Source organism: Erinaceus europaeus, chromosome 14 (genome assembly GCF_950295315.1).
Source record: "Erinaceus europaeus chromosome 14, mEriEur2.1, whole genome shotgun sequence".
In the NCBI taxonomy this organism is placed as follows: domain Eukaryota; kingdom Metazoa; phylum Chordata; class Mammalia; order Eulipotyphla; family Erinaceidae; genus Erinaceus; species Erinaceus europaeus.
Genome location: NC_080175.1, coordinates 43,304,684 through 43,328,688, shown reverse-complemented (window position 1 = coordinate 43,328,688; position 24,005 = coordinate 43,304,684). Strand labels below are relative to the sequence as shown.

Here is a 24,005-nt window from a genome sequence, read left to right as displayed (position 1 = left end):
GAGACCAGGTTCAAGTCTGGCCCTCACTGCACTGAAGGAAGCTTCAATGTTGTGATCTTTCACTCTCTGTCTCTCTATCTCTCTGCCCCAGCTAAAAACTAAAACACCACCAACAAAATCTATTTACTTATCAACGAAAGAAAGAGATAGAAGGGGGAGTCGGGCAGTAGTGCGGCAGGTTAAGCGCTCGTGGTGCAAAGAGCAAGGACCGGCATAAGAATCCTGGTTCCAGCCCCTGGCTCCCTACCTGCAGGGGAGTCGCTTCACAGGCAGTGAAGCAGGTCTGCAGGTATCTATCTTTTGCTCCCCTGTCTTCTCCTCCTCTCTCCATTTCTCTCTGTCCTATCCAACAATAACAACAACATCAATAACAACAACAATAAAAAAACCAAGGGCAACAAAAGGGAATAAATAAATATTAAAAAAAATTAAAAGAAGAAAGAGATAGAAGGGAGTCAGACGGTAGAGCGGCGGGTTAAGTGCACGTGGCGTGAAGCACAAGGACCGGCATAAGGATCCTGGTTAGAGCCCCGGCTCCCCACCTGCAGGGGAGTCGCTTCACAGGCGGTGAAGCAGGTCTGCAGGTGTTTTTCTCTCCCCCTCTCTGTCTTCCCCTCCTCTCTCCATTTCTCTCTGTCCTATCCAACAACAATGATATCAATAACTACAACAACAATAAAAAAACAAGGGCAACAAAAGGGAAAAGAAAGAAAGAAAGAAAGAAAGAAAAAAAAAGAGCTAGAAGGGGGGTGCCAGGAGGTGGCACACCCAGTTGAGCATGCATACTATAATGTGCAAAGACGCAGGTTCAAGCCCCCAGTCCCCACCTACAGGGAGAATGGTTCACAAGCAATGAAGCAGTGCTGCAGGTCTTTCCCCCCCACCCCCAACCCCCATCTCCCGTCCTTCTTAATTTCTGTATCTATCCATTAAATAAGTAACATTTGTTTTTTAAAAAAGGAAGAGAGTAGGGAGTCGGGCTGTAGCACAGCGGGTTAAGCGCAGGTGGCCCAAAGCGCAAGGACCAGCATAAGGATCCCGGTTCAAGCCCCAGCTCCCCACCTGCAGGGGAGTCACTTCACAGGCGGTGAAGCAGGTCTGCAGGTGTCTGTCTTTCTCTCCAATTCTCTGTCTTCCCCTCCTCTCTCCATTTCTCTCTGTCCTATCCAACAACGACGACAACAATAATAACTACAATAAAACAAGGGCAACAAAAGGGAGTAAATATAAAAAAAGAAAATATTAAAAAAAGAGAGAGAGAGAGAGAGAGAGGGAAAAGAGAGATTGAGAGACAACCAGAATATCACTCTGGCACATGTGATGCCATGGACTGAACTCAGGACTTGATGCTTGAGAGCCCAAGGTTTTATCCACTGCACCACCTACCAGGCAGGAAAATGAATGTACTTTAATGTCAACTATAAAAAGCTGAGTTCCAGCAACAGGAAGGTGACTCAGAGGTGGAGCGCAGGACTTGTATCTCTTGGCCTTAGCTCTCCCTCCCACACCTCTACCATCTCCAGGATCACAAGGTTCTCTGTGGCCCAGGCCACTTTCCTCTTCAGTTTGGTTCTGAGCCCCTAGCACTGCTCACCCGGGCAGTGGGCGCACTGCTCCGTGCCTTGGCCAGCAGCCTCCGGGCCCGCTCATACTCGTTGTTCTCAGACTCCAGCTTCACAGCCGCCAACCAGATCTCCTCACTGTTGGGGTTGGCCTAGAGGCAAGTACAGCAGCATCAAGTTGGGCTTAGAACACTAATGACAGGGTTAGATTACACTTAATCAAAAGCAGTCAGTCTGGAAACCAAACAGCATCACTCTGCATCAGGACAGCCTGCTCCAAGAACTTTCCAGACTACGGGTGACAGAACCCAGAGCAAGAAAGCTGATGGGTTGGGACATAGTCGGCCATTTTCACTGGCACAGACCTAAGACCTCTGTGGCACTCGGGCCAAGTGCTGGTGGCTCCAGTGTTATCTTATCCAGGACCCACCAAAGCTTGCCTGGCCTCTCAAAGCCGGGGTGAGTGGCTCACATCCTTCCCACATGAATGTGTCAGCCTCAACCCTGCAGAGAAACCAGTGGACAGTGGACATGTGGGCAGTGCCCTAGGTAGTAGTTCCAGAAGGGGGAGGGGAATCCTGAGACTACTCAGAGAGGAGGAGTGTCTTCAGCTGAGAGTGAAAGACTGAGTAGCAGGGCCATTCTTGCTTCTCAGGGAAGGCAGCTTTCACCCTGCCAGCCTGGGTCACAACAGGACTGACACCTCGCCAACAGTTTATAAAGAATACAGGCTGCAAACCACTAACACCCCCACACAAAGCCAATGGCTGAGGCATGTGATGGTGAAGAGAAAGTGCTTAGAAAATCATGTGGCTTATGACCTGCATCCCGCTAAGGGCATCTACCTTGATGTGATAGATCACCGAAGAAGGGGCCAGGGAAGCAGCCATGTGTGACCCCAATATATATCTCTGTGCTCAGTGGACAAGAATAGGCCTTCTCCCACCAGGAGCTGAACAGTGTGCTTATAAGTAGGAACTGTCTGCCTTGCTGCCTGTGGGAAACAGCTCATGCCCTCCCTCCCAGGGAGTGAGCTCGCCCACTCCACACCTGTTGGCAGGGACTGAGACGCTGGTGGGGCCCACAGGCTGTGGCCTTTGTGTCACTCCTGGGTCAGCTCCCATCAACTAGCAGAGGCCAAGGTATGTGTGCACTCGCCCCAGGGAGCACAGAGCCCCCACACCCACCTGGAAGGCCAGAGCCAGGATGCTCCTCGCGGCAGGCACGTCCCCTGCCAGCCACTTGGACTTGGCGCCCATGAGCCACAGCACCTCTGCTTTGGGGCAGTGCGCCACAGCCCTCTGTAACAGAGCTTCCAGGGACTCCCTGTAAGACAGAGGGCCGCTGTCAGCAGGGCTGGGGCTGCCCACCTGAGCACACAAGGCAGCCACAGCCACAGCAAGGCTGCCGAAGAGACAGTTGCTGCTCCAAAGTTCGACACCATCAATGATTGACCAGGTTTTACAATGGGGAGAGTGTGGGGAAATCTTTTCTCTTCACAAAGGTTCTAAAATCAACTACTGAAGAGGGTGCCACAAAGCAGTGCATTGTTTAAATAGCAGAGGCTGATAAAAGAACTTCTTAAGGGACCCCTTTTATAGCCAGTATCCTGAAAGGGGTGATAACACCCCGGTCTGGGTGACAGGAGGGGTCTTTTCATCTTCAACCACAGATCCGCCGATAAAGATTATGGCCCCCGGTCCATTTTCTGGCATCCAAAGAAATTGTCTTCTTGGAAGAAAGTTATTTTAGGTCACTACTGAACAAGGACGCCAGCCGGGAATCAGGAGTGCGAGCCCGCACTCTCACAGCCGTCAACTCCCCCGTCACATCTGCCATAAGCAGATTCTTGAGGCCTCCACAGTGAGTGGCAGTGAGGGGGTGGAGTTGCCTAGCAGGGAGGAAGCCCCAAGAAGCACAGCAGGCTCCTCTGAAGACTACATGGATGAAGATCCCTGGAGCCGAGTATCCTACCTCCCCTCACCACTCTGTGACCAGCTGGCAGAAAGGGTCTGAGAAACAAGAAGGGAGCCGGCCCCAGCACAGAGCCCCAGAAGTGCTCAGGCCACAGGGACTCCAGCACATGGTCTCAGCCAGCAACAAACCTGGCCCCCTAAAATAGGCAGCTGAGGGGAACTGGTACGGGGCCAGTGCAGTTGTCTCAGGTTCCCCAAGGTGTCAGCCCCCAAACACCCTGGTAGGAGCGGGATGGAGATGGGAGCTTCAGCAGCACAGGTGGAAAGATGCACTAAAGAGACTGAGACTGAACACATACAGAAGGAAGGCCAGAGGCTTCCCAGCTGCACCCTGTGAGGCAGCGAGCCTGTACCCACCCTGGGGGCAGGGGGACAAAGCAGAAGACCCAAAGTGACAGGAGCCCAAAGGCCCGGAGCTACCCATTTCGCATCAGAAATTGCAACACCTAATTTAATAGGCAGTTACAGCCAATAAGGCAGACCAGAAAGATTTTTTCAATTAAAGAGTACAATTAAGGAAAATTGTGAAGGACCTCCTCAGAGCACAAAAAAGCAGCCCAGATCCAGAGCCAGCACAACTTAAATGAAAACATGCCTGCCGGGGTCCAGATGCCGCACCGCCCACACTGCCAGAGCCAGTGCAGGCACACGTGGGCTTAGGCTCCAGCCTTGCCCCAGGCCACCCTTGGTCAGGAGAGGCAACGTGGTGCCTCAGTTTCCCCCATTATAAAACAGTGTAGCCCTGTTATAGATGGCTCCAGGGGGCAGGAGTGCAACAAACTGAGTGCCTGACTACCAGGCCTCTACATCTAAGCCACGCCACGCCACGCCACGCCAAGCCAAGCCACGCCACACCACACCATACCACATGGGAGCTCCATGAATGGTGGAACATCTCTTCTCTCAGAGAATGGAAAAGCTAGACTAGGGAGGTGGTACCACAAACGTTCGAGACCTCAGCACCACAAAGGAAGAAAACAGAAAAAATGTTCACAGGGCAGGCTGTGTGTCATGTACCTGGTGCCATGGTTCTTCTCAAAGTAGGCGGCACGCAGCCACACGCTCTTCTTGCTGGGGAACACCTGCAGGGCGTAGGCATAGATGGCTCTTGCACACTCCAGGGCATTGTGGGCCACACACTAAAGGAGAGAAGAGGATAGGCTCACAGTCCAGCACTAGCGAAGAACTACAAAATGAGAATCAGCCTCCATGAGGGACACCGGAGGAGGGTGGAGATGCGAGCATCGACACACAGAGGCCAGAAGCTGGGGCTGAAAGCCACTGGGGCACTGAGCGAGGTGGGAAAACGGGACTGTGGCATCCGTATGGGTAGCTCTTATAAAGTTAAGTGCAGTGTTGATTCTCCACTATGAAAGTTATGCTCAATGGAAACCTGGAAAATGCAGGTGGGTGTTGAAAAAAAAGGGGAGGGGTTTGTTAAAGTCCATCTGTTCTGACCAGAGACTAAAAGTGTGACCACAGGCAGCTACTCAGCCAGAACACTGCTGGGTTTTTCATTCTGCCGTAAGGACAGCAAGTGAGGCGGTTGCTGAGGCACTGTAATGCCTAGACTGGGAAATTTAATTGAGCACTGTGCCTGATTTGTGAGCCTGTCCTCTTCCCTAGAAACACACAGTGCTAAGAATGGCCAGCACATCTGCAGCTCACTCTTTTTTTTTTTTTAATTTTTAAAAATATTTATTCATTTGTTTATTTTCTCTTTTGTTACCCTTGCTGTTTTATTATTGTTATTGTTGTTCTTATTGATGTCCTGTTGTTGGATAGGACAGAGAGAAATGGAGAGAGGAGGGGAAAACAGAGAGGGGGAGAGAAAGACAGACACCTGCAGACCTGCTTCACCGCCTGTGAAACGACCGCCCCCGCTGCAGGTGGGGAGCCGGGGCTCGAAGTGGGATCCTAAAGCCGGTCCTTGCGCTCTGTGCCACATGAGCTTTACCCGCTGCGCTATGGCCAGACTCCCTTTTTTATTTTTATTTTTTATATTTATTTATTTTCCCATTTGTTGCCCTTGTTGTTTTTTCATTGTTGTTGTAGTTATTATTGTTGATGTTGTCGTCATTAGATAGGACAAAGAGTAATGGAGAGAGGAGAGGATATAGACAGAGAGGGGGAGAGAAAGACATCTGCAGACCTGCTTCACCACCTGTAGAAGTGATTCCCCTGCAGGTGGGGAGCCGGGGGTTCGAACTGGATCCTTAGCCGGTCCTTGCACTTTGCGCCAGGTGCGCTTAATCCACTGTGCTACCACCTAACTCCCCCTGCAGAAAAGCAACAAGGTAGTGCAACGGGTTAAAGGCACATGGTGCAAAGTGCAAGGAACGGCGCAAAGCGTAAGGATCCTGGTTTGAGCCCCCGGCTCCTGACCTGCAGGGGGATCACTTCACAAGTGGTGAAGCAGGTCTGCAGGTATTTATCTGTCTCTCCCCCTCTGTCTTCCCCTCCTTTCTTGATTTCTCTGTCCTATCCAACAGCAACAACAACAACAACAATATTTAAACAATAAGGACAACAAAAGAAAATAGCATCCAGGAGCAGGGTATTCATAGTGCAGGCACTGAGTCCCAGTGATAATCCTGGAGGCAAATAAGGAAAGTAAGTAAAGAATCAATTAAATAGCTCACTTGGATAGTGCATTGCTTTGCCTTTTGTGTAACTCAGCTTTAAGGAACTAGCAGTGCTGTGGTCTCTCTCACTGTCTCTGTTTCTCTCTGTATATAGTGGGTTGTCAGAAAAGTCATGACATAAGGAGTCAGGCGGTAGTATACCGGGTTACATGCACATTATGCAAAGTGCAAAGACTGGCACAAGGATCCTGGTTCGAGCCCCTGGGTCCCACCTGTGTGTGTGGGGGGGTGTTGGGGAGTCGCTTCACAAGCGGTGAAGGTCTGCAGGTATCTTTCTTTACCCCTCCTCTCTCAATTTCTCTCTGTCCTAACAGCAACAGCAGCAAAAACAGTAATAGCAGCAGCAACAATGTAAAAAAATAGCCTCCTGGAACAGGGGATTTGTAGTGTAGGCGCTGAGTCCAGTGACAACCCTGGAGGCAAAAAAAAAAAAAAGTTATGACTTTTTTTTTCGTTTTTAGCAAAAGTGTCCTGTCTTTTCTGATAAACCATATGTAGTATTAAAAAGAAGGAAAGGGGGCGGAGGGTAGATAGCATAATGATTAAGCAAACAGACTCTCATGCCTGAGGCTCCAGAGTTCCAGGTTCAATCCCCTGCACCACCATAAGCCAGAGCTGAACAGTGCTCTGGTTAAAAAAAAAAAAAAAGAAGGAAAGGGGGAGTTGGGCGGTAGCACAGCGGGTTAAACGCAGGTGGCACAAAGTGCAAGGACTGGAGTAAGGATCCCAGTTCAAGTCCCCGGCTCCCCACCTGCAGGGAAGTCACTTCACAAGCAGTGAAGCAGGTCTGCAGGTGTCTATCTTTCTCTCCCTCTGTCTTCCCCTCCTCTCTCCATTTCTCTCTGTCCTATCCAACAACGACAACATCAGTAACTACAACAACAAAACAAGGATGACAAATGGGAAAATAAATAAATGAATAAATATTAAAAAAAAAAAAAGGAAAGGAAGGAAGACAGTCAGACAGAGGCCAGGAGATAGATAGCTTACTTATAGTATAGCCCATACCTCACCAAGCATGAAGTCCTGGTTTCAAACCCAGGCACCACATGGGAGCACCAGTGACAGAACCAGATGAGCTCCAAGCATGGGGGGAGCTAAAGAGCTGTCTCTCCCTCTTCTATAATAAACAATGTGGCTACTCAGCAATGGAACTGTGCGTGTGCAACGCCCCAGGTTCGTTCTCTAATGTTGCAAAAATAATTTAAAAAGCTAAAACAACAGAGGACCACATTTATGGCAATAAATACTTTCCATGTGTTTATCAGTTTTGAAACCACAATCTCTTCTCTGGAAATCTATCCTAAGGAAATAATCTCAATATAAGCAAGAGTTTTGTACTTGAATTGTTTTTGGAAGCACAACAACAATTTATAAGAGCACAGGGGAAGGGAGACAGTCCAGTGCCTAGGGTAAAAAGCTAAGGGTCCATGTACGTAGGCTGGGTCCCTCACACAATCACCCATGTGTGTGCAGGCACTAAGTAATCACAAAGTGGGGATTTGGTAAACTCAGGTTCATAGAAAACTGTACTCCTGGGAGTCGGGCAGTAGTACAATGGTTAAGCACATGAGGCGCAAAGCACAAGGACTGGAGTAAAGATCCCAGTTTGAACCCCTGGCTCCCCACCTGAAGGGGAGTCAATTCACAGGTGGTGAAACAGGTCTGCAGGTGTCATTCTCTCCCCCTCTCTGTCTTCACCTCTTCTCTCCATTTCTCTCTATCCTATCCATCAACATCATCAACAACAATAAAAACAACAAGGGCAATAAAAGGGAAAATAAATATAATAAAAAAAGAAAAGAAAAAAAAAAGAAAACTGTATACCTTACTTTCCTGGGATAAAAAATAATAATAATAATAATAATAAAAAAGATGAGATTGTATCACCTGGAACAAAATGGATCAAACTGGGCGTTTCTGTGCTCAGTGAAATAAGAAAAGAGGTGAGGGCAGGAGGGGCTTTCAGGTGCTGGTGCATGATGGTGAGGAGAATGTAGGCTGGGATGACAGAAAACTGGGAAATTTTACACATGTACCAACAGCTGTATTTACTATAAACCACTAATCCTCCACCCCAAAGAAGGAAGGGAGGGAGGGAGGGAGGGAGGAAGAAGGAAGAGGAAAAGGGGTGAAGAACCACTACTGGATAATTTCACCCATACATGGACTACAGATGGCTAAAGGAAATGAATTTATAAAAATAAATAAAATAGGGAGTCGGGCGGTAGTGCAGCGGGTTAAGCGCAGGTAGTGCAAAGCGCAGGGACCGGCATAAGGATCCCGGTTCGAGCCGTCCGGCTCCCCACCTGCAGGGGAGTCGCTTCACGGGTAGTGAAGCAGGTCTGCAGGTGTCTATCTTTCTCTCCCCCTCTGTCTTCCCCTCCTCTCGACATTTCTCTCTGTCCTATCCAACAACGACATCAATTTAAAAAAAAACAAAAACAAGAGCAACAAAAAGGAAATAAATAAATAATTTTAAAAAATAAATAAATAAATAAAATAAGTAACCAACTGTCTATGAGACTTCCTGGGTACTATGCTGGCTGGCCGGGGTGGGGTGGGGGCGGCTATGTGTGAAACTACCCTGAACAACAAATACATTTTTAAAAGAATAACCCTGAGGGCCGGGTGGCGGCGCACCTGGTTGAATGCACATATTACCATGTGCAAGGACCCAAGTTTGAGTCCCTGGTCCCCACCTGCAGGGGGAAAGCTTTGCGAGTGGTGAAGATATACTACAGATGTGTCTCTCCCTTTCTATCTCCCTATTGATTTCTGGCTGTCTCTATCCAATAAATAAAGATAATTAAAATAATAATAACCCTGTATTCTTGATGATTGCAACTATGTTTAAAATCCTTGTTTCAAAAAAAGCTGTGTGCCATGTGCTGTGTTAAGAGGCAGGACTTACATTTGGTTCAATTCCTGAACTCCACCAGTGCCACATATGCTGGAGTGATACTCTGGCTGGCTCTCTCCATCTTTAAGTAAATTATAGCTCTTAAAGAAAACTTCTGCCAAGGAGGGTGGAGCCAAGATGGCGACTTGAAAGCAGTGGCTGGCATGAGCTCCAACAAACAACAGCTTGTGACTGGGGATTCTCTGGATAGGGTTCCAGATGCTAGCATGATGCCGACCAGACTTCCCTGGACAGACAACCCCACCAATGTATCCTGGAGCTCCGCATCCCCAGAGCCCTTCCCCACTAGGGAAAGAGAAAGACAGGCTAGGAGTATGGATCGAAATGTCAACGCCCATGTTCAGCGGGGAAGCAATTACAGAAGCCAGACCTTCCACCTTCTGCATCCCACAATGACCCTGGGTCCATACTCCCAGAGGGTTAAAGAATAGGAAAGCTATCATGGGAGGGGATGGGATACAGAGTTCTGGTGGTGGGAATTGTGTAAAGTTGTACCCCTCTTATCCTATTGTTTAGTCAATGTTTCCTATAAATAAAAATTTAAATAATGGGGGTCGGGCAGTAGCGCAGCAGGTTAAGCGCACGTGGCACAAAGCGCAAGGACTGGCAGAAGGATCCCGGGTCAAGCCCCCGGCTCCTCACGTGCAGGGGCATTGCAGACTGCAGGTGTCTGTCTTTCTCTCCCCCTCTTTCTTCCCCTCCTCTCTCCATTTCTCTCTGTCCTATCCAACAACGAATGACATCAACAACAACAATAATAACCACAACAAGGCTACAACAACAAGGGCAACAAAAGGGGGAAAAGATGGCCTCCAGGAGCAGTGGATTCATGGTGCAGACACTGAGCCCAGCAATAACCCTGGGGGCAAAAAAAAAAATTAAATAATAAAAAAAAAGAAGTGATCCAGGAGGTGGCACAGTGGTAAAGCTTTGGACTCTCAAGCATGAGGTCCCGAGTTCGATCCTCCCAGCAGCACATGTGCCAGAGTGATGTCTGGTTCTTTCTCCTCCTATCTTTCTCAGAAATAAATAAAATCTTAAAAAAAGGAAAAAAGAAAAAAAAAAGAAAACTTCTCTAAGCAGTCTGGAGAACTCTCAGAGGCTAGAAATGGACCTACCCTATGACCCTGCAATTCCTCTCCTGGGGATATATCCTAAGGAACCCAACACACCCATCCAAAAAGATCTGTGTGCACATATGTTCTTGGCAGCACAATTTGTAATAGCCAAAACCTGGAAGCAACCCAGGTGTCCAAAACAGATGAGTGGCTGAGCAAGTTGTGGTCTATATACACAATGGAATACTACTCAGCCATAAAAAATGGTGACCTCACCATTTTCAGCCGATCTTGCATCGACCTTGAAAAATTCATGTTAAGTGAAGTAAGTCAGAAACAGAAGGATGAATAAGGGATGGTATCACTCTCTGGCAGAAGTTGAAAACCAAGATCAGAAGAGAAAACATAAGTAGACCCTGAACTGGAATTGGCATGTTGCACCAAAGTAAAAGACTCTGGGGTGGGTGGGTGAGGAGAATACAGGTCCAAAAAGGATGACAGAGGACCTAGTGGGGGTTGTATTGTTATATGGAAAACTGGGAAATGTTATGCATGTACAAACTATTGTATTTACTGTTGAATGTAAAACATTAATTCCCCAACAAAGAAATTAAAAAAAAAAAAACTTGTCCAAACCAATCTGCATCTAAGGTGCTTGCCACCCTGCCCCCCAAGACTGCAAGCCCTCCACCCTCACCCCAGACCAACTTACACTGTCTGCATCCTCCATCCAAGTGTGCTTCCGGTCTTCCTCCTCAATCCCTATGCCAATCACTGCACGCATGACTGCCTGGCAGGTGGCCACGCTCCCAGCCTTGTCACACTCCTCAGCGTCCTAGAAGAGAGGGCCAAAGCTGGATTCATAGCACAGAGCTGCAAGAAGCTAACAGGGCTGAGCCAGGGCCTAGTGCTGGCTGAGAATGGACCTGCAAGGTGGGGCTGCTAGTGACGCAATTAGGCTTTCAGCACTGCCATGGAGGCAACATCTCACTGGAGTGGGGCTCTAGAAGGACGGGCAGCAAGAAGGAAGAAAGAAATGAAGAATCTGAGGCCCAGAAGATTAATAAATGGTGGCTTTTCAGGAAACCAAGTGCACAGAAACCCACTGCTTTGTGCAGGACACATGGCCTTTGAGAGATAGCATGTAAATGTGTGTGTCCCCAGTATAGCCTAGTAGCAGTCAATGGATTTTAAGGAAAAGTGAGATGCAATTCTACTTCATGCTATTTTGTTTTGTTTTCAACATGTCTCAGTGAAAGCTGTCTGGCTCCCCCAGGCTGAGGTGGGCAGGAGTGGGGCCACCACTCACAGTCACCCCTCATGATGAAATGGAAAGGGGTTGGTAGGACAGTCATGACCTTGGCCAAGCAGGTGCCCTCCCATCAGGGGGTGATCACTGTCACAGAAGAGCTTTCTGGGGAACATTTGGGGCTCTTCTTCAGTTCTGGTGAGTGACATGGTGACTGGGGTTCAATGAAGATGAAGACACCAGGAAGGGAGCAGCAAGCCCTGCAGAGTGCAGAATCACCCTCTAGATGGCTCTCAGGGGACAAGGGGTAACACTGAACCTGCTAGCTAAGACCTTCATCCACAGGAAACCCAGATTCAATCAATGGGTCAGTGGCCATTAAGACAAAGGTCAGTGAGGACTGAGTCAAGGGGGTCCCATACCCACCCACCCCTATTAGGTTCAGGAGAGCTTCCAGGGTGTAACACAGGAGGGGGCAGAGACAGAAGCAGAGCCAGGATGTGAACGCCCAGGAAGACAGAGCAGGCAGGAGCAAACACAAGCGTACAGTGCAGCACAGAAGCACAACTCTGTGACTACCAGCTAGTGCACGAGTGTCTGGGAGAATCGTCCAAAAGATTATGGGAAGGGTAACACACACAGCAGAGCACATACAATATGTGCAAGCCTTACGTCTAAACCCCAGCACCACACAAGAGCACCACGTACAGCACCAAGGGGTGGAACTCCAATGGATGGTGGAACAGTGCTTTGGTGTCTCTCCCTCTTTCTGCTATGTCTGTCTCTCCCTCTATTTCCCCAAAATAAAAAAAACAATAAAAGGATTATCGGGAATCAGAGCTCCCAGGCCAGGAAGAGTGCATGTTCTCATCAGCCAGACTGGAAACCCCCAAGAGACACGGGGCACGGGGTTGAGTCCACAGGGAGGTTCTGCTTCTTTCTATTGGGGGGTGTCAGCTCTCTAACATCCTAAACTGGATTCCAACACAGAGTCTACAACATTTATAGTAATGTAAAAACATACAGCTCCCAAACAAGGAACATTTGCAATATGTGGCAATAAAACAAAGGTTACCAGAATGCAAAGAAAACAGGAAAAATAGAACTTCATTTATGAAGGAAAAAAAAAAAAAACAGCAAAATCAACCCCAAACTGATATATCTAGAGGTTAGAATGATCAGAAAAAAGACAGTAAAGCAATTGTCATAACTACAGCCCATATATTTAGACTGTTCAGTGGAGAAATGGAAAAAAAAATTTTTTTAAGCGGATAGATGTTTACAAATTAAAGGGACTAGACCAACGATATGGCTCAGTGGTGGAGAGCAAGGACCTATGTTCAATCTCTTACACCACAGAAGAGCAGCAAGGATAGAGATGGATGGCAGAGCACATGGCCTGGGTCCAAGGCCAGGCACCAAATGGCAGTGCCATGACACCAGGAGAAGCTTTGGTGCTGTTGTGTCTCTCCCTCTGAAATTAAAAAAATAAAAGCGGTGGCCTGGAATCATTGAGATCACATATGTACAAGGCCCCAACACTGGGGACAAGGGGAAGGAAGAATATGGTCACATGGCTTAAAAACATCGTATACAGGTAAGAGCAGATCACAAGGGGGTTCCAGGAACAGAAAGTCTAAGCAGTTGAGATGACATCCTCAGGAGGAGAGGGATTCAGCAGTAAGGCCAGGTGCAGACAATGGGGGTGTCAGAGAGCAGTGGTCACAACAGTGGCAGCGGAACATGGAGCAGAGAAAGTGCAGGTCATCTTTCAGCTCAGGGTCTGCCATGTACAACCCCTCATGGTAGAAGGAGCTCAGTGCATCAACAGAAAGAATCACTTTCCCCTGGGCTGGGTACATGACAGGGGTTCCCATGCAGAGATGGGAACTCTTGCCCAGAGAGCTCATTTGGCAGAAGTGAACAGCAGGAGAGGGCACCCAAGTCCTGGGAGTGGGGTTAGAAGACCTTAAGAGACGTCACCAGCTTTGTTCTGTAGAGGAAGCTAAAAGATGGGAAGAATGAAAGAGGCCATAGACTTCCTGTCATTCTCAAGATATCATGTCTATCTGTAAAGTGTACAAGTCACATGGGCCCATGCTCTCTAAGTCCTTCACAAGGACTTGACTCCAAAATGTGCTCACAGGGGCCTTGGAGGTGGCACAGTGAGTAGAGTGCTGGACTGGGAAGCATGAACTCCCAAGTTCAATCCCTGGCATTCCATGTGCCAGACAGATATTCTGGTTCATTCACTACAGATATACTAAAGATATGGTCTCTGTAAGAAGCTTTGACAGGAAAAGGCCACACATGGGCTGCTCCTCCTGTCAGTGTGGGAACTCCTGGGTACTATCTAGCAGCCTCCACCCTCCGTGTGACTTGAACACACCAGGCAACATCCATTTTCAAAGCACCTGACTGCAGCTGGTGTCCATCTGCCTCCCATACCTGGATCCACTGCTCGCGGTTGATCTCCACACCATTGGCCCGCAGTGAAGTGATGGCTCGGTCAATGATCTTCTCCACCATCTGTGTGTTCCCGTTCGCTTCCTCCAGCTTCGCAGCCGTGATCCAGATGTGCCGGTCTGTAGGGATGTTCTCACGGGCTTTATTTAATACTTTCCTGGCGTTTTCATAGGTCTCTAACCTCGCCAGAGCAAGCCACAGCTGTACGGAGAGAGCAAGATAGAATCTGAGAAGACCCCAGGGCCCCTGCACTTCCAAAAACCTCTCTCCAGGAATTTCCAGGGACTGTTGAAACGGCGCATGAACATGTACTGCAGAATGCTTCCAATCTGCTAACTGTTCAGTTGTGCCTGCCAGATTCTCAGCTACATGTTTGAGGCCCACAATGTGCTGGGGGACCCCAGGTGCCAGGGACAGCCGTGAGCAGATGACTGTTGCCTTCATAGCTCAGAGGACACAAGGGCTCTTGGCCTTCTGGAGTTCTCACACCCCAGCTGGTGATTCTGCAACACTTCATCAACAAAAATGTGTACAGGCTCCATTTGTTTTTATATAAATAAATGAAGATTAATTTTGCTTGGGGATTTCACAATACCCTGTACTGTAATTAAAGACATGCTGGATTATCACAAAAATCAAGGCTAAAAGCCACCACAGAATGTTGTGAGCCAGATCATTTAGAAATAAATAAGTCCAAGGAGTTCTGAAGCATGGGGTAGGGAGGCCATATGCTGGGCTGGCAGGGAGAAATGCCCACCACTGCCATTACCTGCCACCCTTCCAGATCCTTTACAGACTCTGGACTGAATTTGGACTGATCCCTGAAGAAAATGTTCACACCTTCCCTCATGGGTGCAAGAGACCTCTTCCAGACTGGCTGCTTTTTTTTTTTTTTTTTTTTTGCCTGCCAGCTGCTCTAGTCCAGGAGTCACAGCCTGGGAGCTCATGGCTGGGCGATACCTCTCTCGACACTGGTCACAGGCCAGGAGTTGTGGGCACAGGGGCCTCAAGCAGCACACTCACCTCCACACTGGTGGGGCAGCACTCCACTGCTCGGCTGAGCATGATTCTGGCATCTTCAGGCTCTTCCAGCTCAACAGCCGCCTTCCACAGCCGGACCGAGTTCGGAACATGCTCCAGGGCTGGGAAAGGTCAAACAAGAAACCAGGTCACAGAAAAGGGGAAATGAAAGCAGGATGCTTGTGTCAGAGGGTGCTGCTGCCAGCAGGCAGAGGGTCCCTCCTAGGGGGATGGCTCAAGCTGTAACCCTACCATTAAATGAGTCTTCTCAGGTCTAAACAATCAAGGCCAACAAGGAATACCTGGAATCAGAAAGCAAGTGTAGACCACAGAGGACTATGTATCATTTGCTCTAGTCATGTCTGAAAAACCAATATTACAAAACAAAACTTACACACACACACACCACCACCACCACCACCACCACCACCAGCAGCAGCAGCAGCAGTTGAGAGAACCAGTGAGTGTAGACACTGGGGGAAAAGAACACAGCACCAAGCCTGGGTTGCACAGGTTGCATCCTGGCCCCAGGCCCTAGGAGTATGAACAGACAAAGTACAGGCTGGCTGCATACCAGAAGCAGCATGGTCTCAATGGCACACATGACAGTGAGTACGCAGAATGACTTCAGGGTAAGAGGATAGATTAGCTACAACAGCATTCAGTCCTGATCTTCCAAGTTACCCAAAAGTCTAAAAGGGGTTTATAGTCCCCTATAAAGTGATCAGGAGGAGAGGATGAGGCAGGGCTGGGTGATGGTGACTAAATGAAGCTGCAACTCAGAACATAGAAAGGAAACAAGGGCACTGTGGAGATAGTTCCCAAAGAAGTCATGCTTTTAGGGGGTCAGGCGGTAGTGCAGTGGGTTAAGTGCACATTGTGCAAAGCGCAAGGACTGGCTTAAGGCTCCCCACCTGCAGGGGGTGTCGCTTTGCAAGCAGTGAAGCAAGTCTGTAGGTATCTTTCTCTCCCCTTCTCTGTCTTCCCCTCCTCTCTTCATTTCTCTCTGTACTATCCAACAACGACATCAACAACAACTATAATAACCACCACAACGATAAAACAACAAAGGCAACAAGAGGGGAAAAGATGGTGCCCAGGAGCAGTGGATTCGTCACCGAGCCACAGCGATAGCCCTGGAGGCAAAAAAAAAAAAAAAAAAAAAAAAAAAGTCATGCTTTTAAATACACTTGGATTTGGGTTGGGCTGGGAAGACAGACACATATGCCTAAGGCTACAGAGGTCAAGCCCTGGCCCTACCATAAGCAGTATTCTTGTAGTAGGGTCACCAACTTCACCAGGAGGTGGGTTGACAGGTAGGACACTCTGGGGACAGAGCAGGAACTTTCCCCTAAGTTCTCCCCAGGACCCACAGAAGTCCTGTCAGCAGCCTTCAAGACAAGCTAAAGCCCACACTGCTGAGCCATGTGACTCTGACACCCACCCCTGACTGTGTTCAGTCCAGGGACAGTGAGGGCTGGCCAGATGGGATAAGGGCAGTCTGAATTAGACAGGTCACCAAGCAGGGGGCAGGGCCATGCAGAGACTGATATTAAAGGACACTCAGGTTGTCCCCACTACTGCAAGCCAACGGTGATGGCAGCTGGGGGATGTCACACTGATAGACAATAGTACACAGCTTCTGGATAAAGGAAATCACATTTTAAATAATTATACACACATGTACATGTCTGTGAAAGAGATGGGCAGTGGCGGTGGGGGGAATAGGACCAAAGCACCACTCTGCTCTGGCACACAAAATGTCAGGAACTGTGGTCCGGGAGGTGGCACAGTGGATAAAGCATCGGACTCTCAAGCACAAGGTCCTGAGTTCAATCCCCGGCAGTACATGTACCAGAGTGATGTCTGGCTCTTTCTCTCTCCTCCTACATTTCTCATTAATAAATAAGTAAATAAAATCTTTAAAAAAAAAAAGTCAGGAACTGAACTCAAAACATCATGTCTGAGAGTCCACTGCCTTATCTGCAATACATCTGGCCACTCAGGAAATCTACTTTTTTTTTTTTAAAGTTTTTGTCTTTATTAATGAGAAAGAAAGGGAGAGAATGAGAGAACACACACCGCAATATCACTCTGATACATGTGCTGCTAGGGAGTGAACTCAGGATTTCATGCTTGAGTATTCATTCAGTGCTTTATCCCACTGTGCCACCTCCTGGACCACAGGAAATCCACTTTTATACAACTCCACTACTACAGAACTCCACATCTATCAAGGGAGCTGATACACCAGGAAGCAGATAACGGTCCAGTCCCTAGCACAAAATGCTTGAAGACAGTGCCAGCACAGAAGAGGATACTGCCGCTGCCATGCCCAAGCTCTCAGCTGCCTCAAGTCCCACACCAGTGTCAGAAGCTCCATTTCTCCCAACAAAGGACTAGGAGCTGTGACCACAGTTCACATGGGACGCTGAGTGTTCCTTGATGGAAGTAGCTGTCATGCTAGCTTTCAAAACTCTGATCTTTCAAGTGGTGACTTGACCCCTTGACCCATCAGGGGTTTATCCAGAGCTCAGTGATTAGTACCTAGCTTTACTCAGGCACCTGGGAAATGAATGCTGTTCTAGAAAACCTTTAAGGGTGGAGCAGAAGCCAGCCTGGGAGCCTGTGTTTTTTCTACCTTAGTGGAGCTTCTCTACTAGAGAGAGCAGAGTCCAGGGTTCACTCCCACAGAAGCTCAGGAGAGCCCGGGCATGTGATTATTCAATGCTCCCTATAGACTCTTCCACCTCCAGGCCCGTTCCCCTCCCCAAATCTGAAGCCAACTGCAAATGAATCCAGACAATCTCGTGATGAGAACGGGATGGTCGTAAAGACACTCTGACCATCATGGTGTGGCAGGGGAAATTTAGCAGAGACCTAAATAAACAGTGTTAATTACCCAGGGCTCCATGTGCTTGCAACAAGAGAATGCTTTGCCTGGCTCAAGGAAGAGAAGTGGCTGGTTTTTATAAATCAAGACAGGTGTTAACATTCTACCCATTCTTACCATGAGACGGGCTCTGAGCACCTTCTGTGGAGTGGAGGTGTGATAGAGAAACAGAACTAAGGACCAGCACACCTGGGTGTGTGCAGGCATAGTACAGAGTCTGTGTGAGGTGGATGTCACCTAGTCTGTCATACAGACAGAAAACAGAAACTAATCTGACAATGTCTGCAGCATACATAGTCTCTGAGACTGCAACTCACCATACATCTTACAAAGCAGGAGCTGAGATGTCTTGCTGAGAACTGACCTCAACTCTGCAAATGCACTGGCTTCACCTACACCACTGGCCAGCTGCTGGTGACACCCACCCACTGGAACAAAGATCAGAAGCAGTATCAGTGACGGGAAAGATGCTGTTCCTTTTAGCAATACCATGATAATGGAAAACAAGCAAACCACTCACAAAAAAGCCAACTTGGCAGTGGTTTCTGCATGGAGTTTCCCGCATGCACACTGTTCTTTGGTGGGACATGAGCTGTCAGCATAAACTGCTTTGTCCAGAACACTTGGCAGTGTGAGGCGCTGGTGAGGAGCAGGGTTTAGAAGACAGTACTGAGCACCAAGTGTCCTGCTCCTCCTCTGGGGCAGACACACTACCTTTCAGGCCTCAACCCAGTGGGATGGTTCATTCAACCTGCCAGAGCACCAGCCCCCTTGAGGAGACTGGAAGACACACTAACACCAACAAACCTCCTGCTGCTCAGCTCTCGCTCTAGGGACACTAGCTCACAGCGACCTCAGAAAGAGATCATGAGGGAGTCGGGCTGTAGCACAGCGGGTTAAGCGCAGGTGGCGCAAAGCACAAGGACCGGCATAAGGATCCCGGTTCGAACCCCGGCTCCCCACCTGCAGGGGAGTCGCTTCACAGGCGGTGAAGCAGGTCTGCAGGTGTCTATCTTTCTCTCCTCCTCTCTCCATTTCTCTCTGTCCTATCCAACAACAACAACAATAATAATAACTACAACAATAAAAAAAAAAACAAGGGCAACAAAAGGGAATAAATAAATAAAATAAATATTAAAAAAAAAAAAAAAAAGAAAAAAAAAGAGAGATCATGAGTACCACACAGGTTGATGAGGGAAATGGTGATGGCTCCACTCATTCACATTCACAGGAGTGATGAGGAACTCACATACTGAGCCCAGGTGGGAAATTCCCCATAGGCAGGGAGACAGCATGATGGTTCTGCAAACAACTCTTAAGTCTGAGGCTCTGAATTCACTATAAGCCAGAGCTGAGCAGTACTCTGGTAAGAAAGAGAGAAGGGGGGGTGGAGGGCGGGGAAGGGTTGGGCAGTAGCACAGCGGGTTAAGCGCACATGGTGCAAAGCGCAAGGACCAGCATAAGGATCCCAGTTCAAGCCCCCCAGCTCCCCACCTACAGGGGGTTGCTTCGCAGGCAGTGAAGCAGGTATCTTTCTCTCACCCTCTCTGTCTTCCTCTCCTCTTTCAATTTCTCTCTGTCCTATCCAACAAAAACAGTTATAACAATAACAGTAACAACTACAAAAAAACTCAACACTAGGGCAACAAAAATGGGGGGGGGTGGCCTCCAGGAGCAGTGGATTCGTGGTGCAGGCACCGAGCCCCAGAAATAACCCTGGAGGAAGAGGGGGGGAGGGAGGGGGAGAGAGAGAGAGAGAGAGAGAGGGAGGGAAAGAGGGAGAGAAAGGGGGGGAAGAGAAAAGAAAAAAGAAAGTGAACAGGAAAGAAGTGAAGAGAAAAAGAAAATTCCACACACAGGGCTGGAGCATAGAGGTGAGTAGTCCAGGAAAAGACTCTATATCCACTCCCACCAAAAGCCAGAGCTCAGTCCAGAAACACAGCACTGGCCATGGAGAGGCCGGTGCCTCTTTCCACCAGCAGCAGCCAGGACACTTCGACAGGCTTCCCTTCCCCAGAGAGGCTCACCTTTCCGAAGAACCCGCTTCTTGGCTCGAATGTCTGTTTCCAACTCAGCTGCTCTGATGTAGATCCTGACAGACTGCGGGAGGTGACGTACAGCCTGGGCTACCACAGCCTTGGCTGTATCCCCAGGCTGCAACCTAGCTGCTTCGAGCCAGACATCTTCACTCTGTGCAGCAAAAAAGAAAAAGACACATACCTATTATATGTGCAGAACGGAAGCTGCGCTGGAGCAGCAGGCATGCTCTGAGGTGAGCACATGCACTCAGTGGACTGAAGCAAGTCCATCCGTTTGGCCTCATACCCATGTACCATACTCCCATGAGGCCAGTGCTTAGAGATGTGACTACAGCAAACCTGAGTCCAGACAGGAGAGAGCAGATACTCTGAGACAAGAGCATGGGTGCCTTGCAGATGAACTGGTACCTGCCTGGGAAATTCTGATTTACCCCTAATGTTCTAGACATAGTATCATCATCAAGTGCACTGACTGTACAAGTGTCGCCATTTGGTTTTATGGGACATTTTAAACTCATTTAATCACTTCTCTCCCAAAGGAAGTGGTGACTATCGTAAGAGCATTAAACATTGTGTTTCTTATATTAGGTGGGTAGAAAACCACATCAAAGGGGCCAGGTGGTAGTGCAGTGGGTTAAGCGCACATGGTGTGAAGCACAAGGACCAACTTTAGGATTCCAGTTTGAGCCCCCAGCTCCCCACCTGCAGGGTGGCCGCTTCACAAGCAGTGAAGCAGGTGCACAGGTGTCTATCTCCACCCCCATCTTCCTCTTCTCTCTGTCATAGCCAACAACAGCAACAACAACAACAACAATAAAAATGGAAAAAAGGGCTTCTAGGAGCAGTGGATTTGTAGTACAGGCACTGAGTCCCATCGATAACCCTGGAGGAAAAAAAAAAAAAAAGAAGGGAGGGAGGGAGGGAGGAAAAAAGAAAAAGAACAACACAACAGGGAGTCGGGCGGTAGCGCAGTGGGTTGAGCGCACATGCTACAAAGCACAAAGGCCGGCGTAAGGAACCCGGTTCAAGCCCCCGGCTCCCCACCTGCAGGGGAGTCACTTCACAGGTGGTGAAGCAGGTCTGCAGGTGTCTATCTTTCTCTCCCCCTCTGTCTTCCCCTCCTCTCTCCATTTCTCTCTGTCCTATCCAACAACAACATCAATAACAACAACAATAAAACAACAAGGGCAACAAAGGGGAAAATAAATAAATATTTTAAAAACGAAAGAAAGAAAAACACATCAATTTGGGGTTAGGTGATGGTGCACCTGGTAGAGTCACACTTTACAGAGAACAAGGGCTTGAGTTAAAGCTCTTGGTCCCCACCTGGAGGAGCACAGCTTCACAAATGGTGAAGCAGTGTTGCAGGTCTGTCTCTCACCCTCCCTCTCTCTCTTCTACCTCCTCATCCCCTCAATTTCTATCTCTATCCAAAAGAAAGAATAAAAAAATACAAGTAAATAAATAAATATGGGACTGGGCAGTGGCGCACCCAGTATAGTTTATGTTACCATATACAAGGACTTGAGTTCAAGCCCCCACTCCCCACCTGCAGGAGGGATGCTTCATAAGCAGTAGAGCAGGTCTGCAGATGTCTCTCTTTTTCTCTCCCACTTTAGCTTGCCACTCCTCTCAATTTCTCTCTGCCCTATCAAATAAAATAGAAATGAGACAGAACAAAAAAAAAAAAAAAAAAAAAAAAAAACAAGGCTGCCAGTCGTGGTAGATTAATAGGATTAATAGTTCAGGTACCAGGAGTCAGGCAGTAGTGCAAAGGGCTAAGCACACATGGCGCAAAGTGCAAGGACCAGGGTAAGGATCCCGGTTGGAACCCTCTGGCTCCCGACCTACAGGGGAGTCGCTTCACAGGTGGTGAAGCAGGTCTGCAGGTGTCTATCTTTCTCTCACCGTCTCTGTCTTCCCCTCCTCTCTCCATTTCTCTCTGTCCTATCCAACAACGACAGCATCAATAACAACAACAATAACTACAATAAAAAACAAGGACAACAAAAGGGAAATAAATATAAAAAAATAAAAATAAATAAAAGTTCAGGTACCAAGACACAGAATTAACACTGGTAGCAATTAAAAAAATAACATAAATACTAGTAAAAAGGCCGCTGTGAGCAGTACACTTATCAGGCAGGCATGGAGCCCAAGTAATAACCCTGGTGACAACAAAAACAAAAAACAAGGAGTCGGGTGGTAGCGCAGCAGTTAAGCGCACATGGTGCAAAGTACAAGGACCGGCGTAAGGATCCCGGTTCGAGCCCCCGGCTCCCCACCTGCAGGGGAGTCGCTTCACAGGCGGTGAAGCAGGTCTGCAGGAGTCTCTTTCTCCCTCCCTTTGTCTTGCCCTCCTCTCTCCATTTCTCTCTGTCCTATCCAACAACGACGACATCAATAACAACAACAATAAAAGCAACAAGGACAACAAAAGGGAAAGTAAATAAATATAATTTTTAAAAAGGAAAACAAAAAACAAAAAAGAAAGAGCACATCAATTTAGCTTTCTAGTTAAGGTTATCCTGCCATTAAACTAATGAGGGATTAATTTCAGGTGAAAATAAGTAGCCCACCCCACCTCTTGCTCTTGCCTGTCCCACAATCTGTTGTTCTGTCAGCGCAAGGCAGGCAAGCTGTTCTCCTTCTACAGATGGCCTGCAAAGTACAAAAGACACTGAGGGGGGGGCCTAGTCTTCCAGGAGAATACCCTGCATCTGCCTCACCTTGGGACACATCTCTGTCCCCTTCATGATGAGGTTCCGAGCAACCTGCAGCTTCCCAGTGACTTCTTCTAGGCGAGCAGATGCGATCCAGGCTGGTGGGTGGTGAGGGTTTGTCTCCCTAACAGACTTGAGCAGCAGCCGCGCCTTCTTGATATCACTGCAAGGGTATGAAAGCATGCCAGGTCAGGACACCAAAATGTACAGACCAGCCCTGGGGAGAAGGCACCACTGTCAACAACTAACTGCACATTGGCAACTGTGGTATCCCAACTGATAGAGACAAGACAACGGTGGTTCCAGGTTTGCTGAGCCACCCACAAGCATACTCTAAGCAGGATCTCAGGCAATAGGTGCTACATGTTTACTTGCTTTATTTTATTTTATTTATTCCCTTTTGTTGCCCTTGTTTTACTGTTGTTGTTATTGATGTCGTCGTTGTTGGATAGGACAGAGAGAAATGGAGAGAGAAGGGGAAGACAGAGAGGGGGAGAGAAACATAGACACCTGCAGACCTGCTTCACCGCCTGTGAAGCGACTCCCCTGCAGGTGGGGAGCCGGGGGCTCAAACTGGGGTCCTTGTGCTTTGTACCACGTGCGCTTAACCTGCTGCGCTACCGCCCGACTCCCTACTTGCTTTATTTTTAAAAAACAACTTATTTTCATGAGGGAGAAACACACAAACTCACCAGAGCGCTGTTCAGCTTTGGTATATTGTTGTACTTGGGACTGAACCTGGGGCCTCAGGCATGCTAGACAGGTGCACCACTACAGCTGTACCTCCCTGGCTGGCAAGCGCTTTCACTCAGCAAGTGTACAAATTTGGAATATTATTTGTGTCAACACATTCAATGTCCATAAAGAATTTGAATTACATTAAAAAGGGGATGGTGGTGGTACACCTAGTTGAGCACATGTTCCAATGTGCAAGGACCCAGGTTAGAGTCCTCGGTCCCCACCTGCAGGGGGAAAGCTTCATGAGTGCTGAAGCAGTGCTCCATGTGTCTCTGTCTCTCTTCCTCTCTATCCACCACTTCCTTCTCAATTTCTGGCTGTCTCTATCCAATAAATAAATAAAGATAATAAAAAAATAAAGAAAAAAGAAAAAAGAAAAGCTCCATTACATATTTCTTTGCCTCCAGGGTTATCACTGGGGCTCGGTGCCTGCAGCAAGAATCCACTGCTCCTGGAGGCCATGTTTTCCATTTTGTTGCCTTTGTTATTATTGATGTTGTTCTTGTTGAACAGGACAGAGAGAAATCAAGAGAGGAGGGGAAGACAGAGAGGAGTTGAGAAAGACACCTGGAAGACCTGCTTCACTACTTGTGAAGTGACCTCCCTGCAGGTGGGGAGCCAGTGGCTCGAACTGGGATCCTACACCAGTCTGTGCACTTTGAACCATGTGCGCTTAACCTGCTGCGCTACCGCCTGACCTCCTTTTTTTTTCA

General features: G+C 48.2%; 1 protein-coding gene across 1 annotated transcript in view; it reads right to left on the bottom strand.

Moving 5' to 3' along the window:
- The window catches only part of PRPF6 (pre-mRNA processing factor 6), a 71,327-nt gene that overhangs the window by 10,990 nt on the left and 36,332 nt on the right, over window positions 1–24,005 (bottom strand). The window contains exons 8-15 of the mRNA XM_007524436.3: window positions 22,561–22,717; window positions 19,820–19,982; window positions 14,903–15,021; window positions 13,862–14,080; window positions 10,877–10,999; window positions 4,556–4,677; window positions 2,750–2,888; window positions 1,595–1,714 (exon numbers count right to left, since the gene is read on the bottom strand). Of these exons, the coding sequence (XP_007524498.1) occupies window positions 1,595–1,714; window positions 2,750–2,888; window positions 4,556–4,677; window positions 10,877–10,999; window positions 13,862–14,080; window positions 14,903–15,021; window positions 19,820–19,982; window positions 22,561–22,717 (1,162 nt within the window). The remainder of the gene's footprint in view (window positions 1–1,594; window positions 1,715–2,749; window positions 2,889–4,555; window positions 4,678–10,876; window positions 11,000–13,861; window positions 14,081–14,902; window positions 15,022–19,819; window positions 19,983–22,560; window positions 22,718–24,005) is intronic.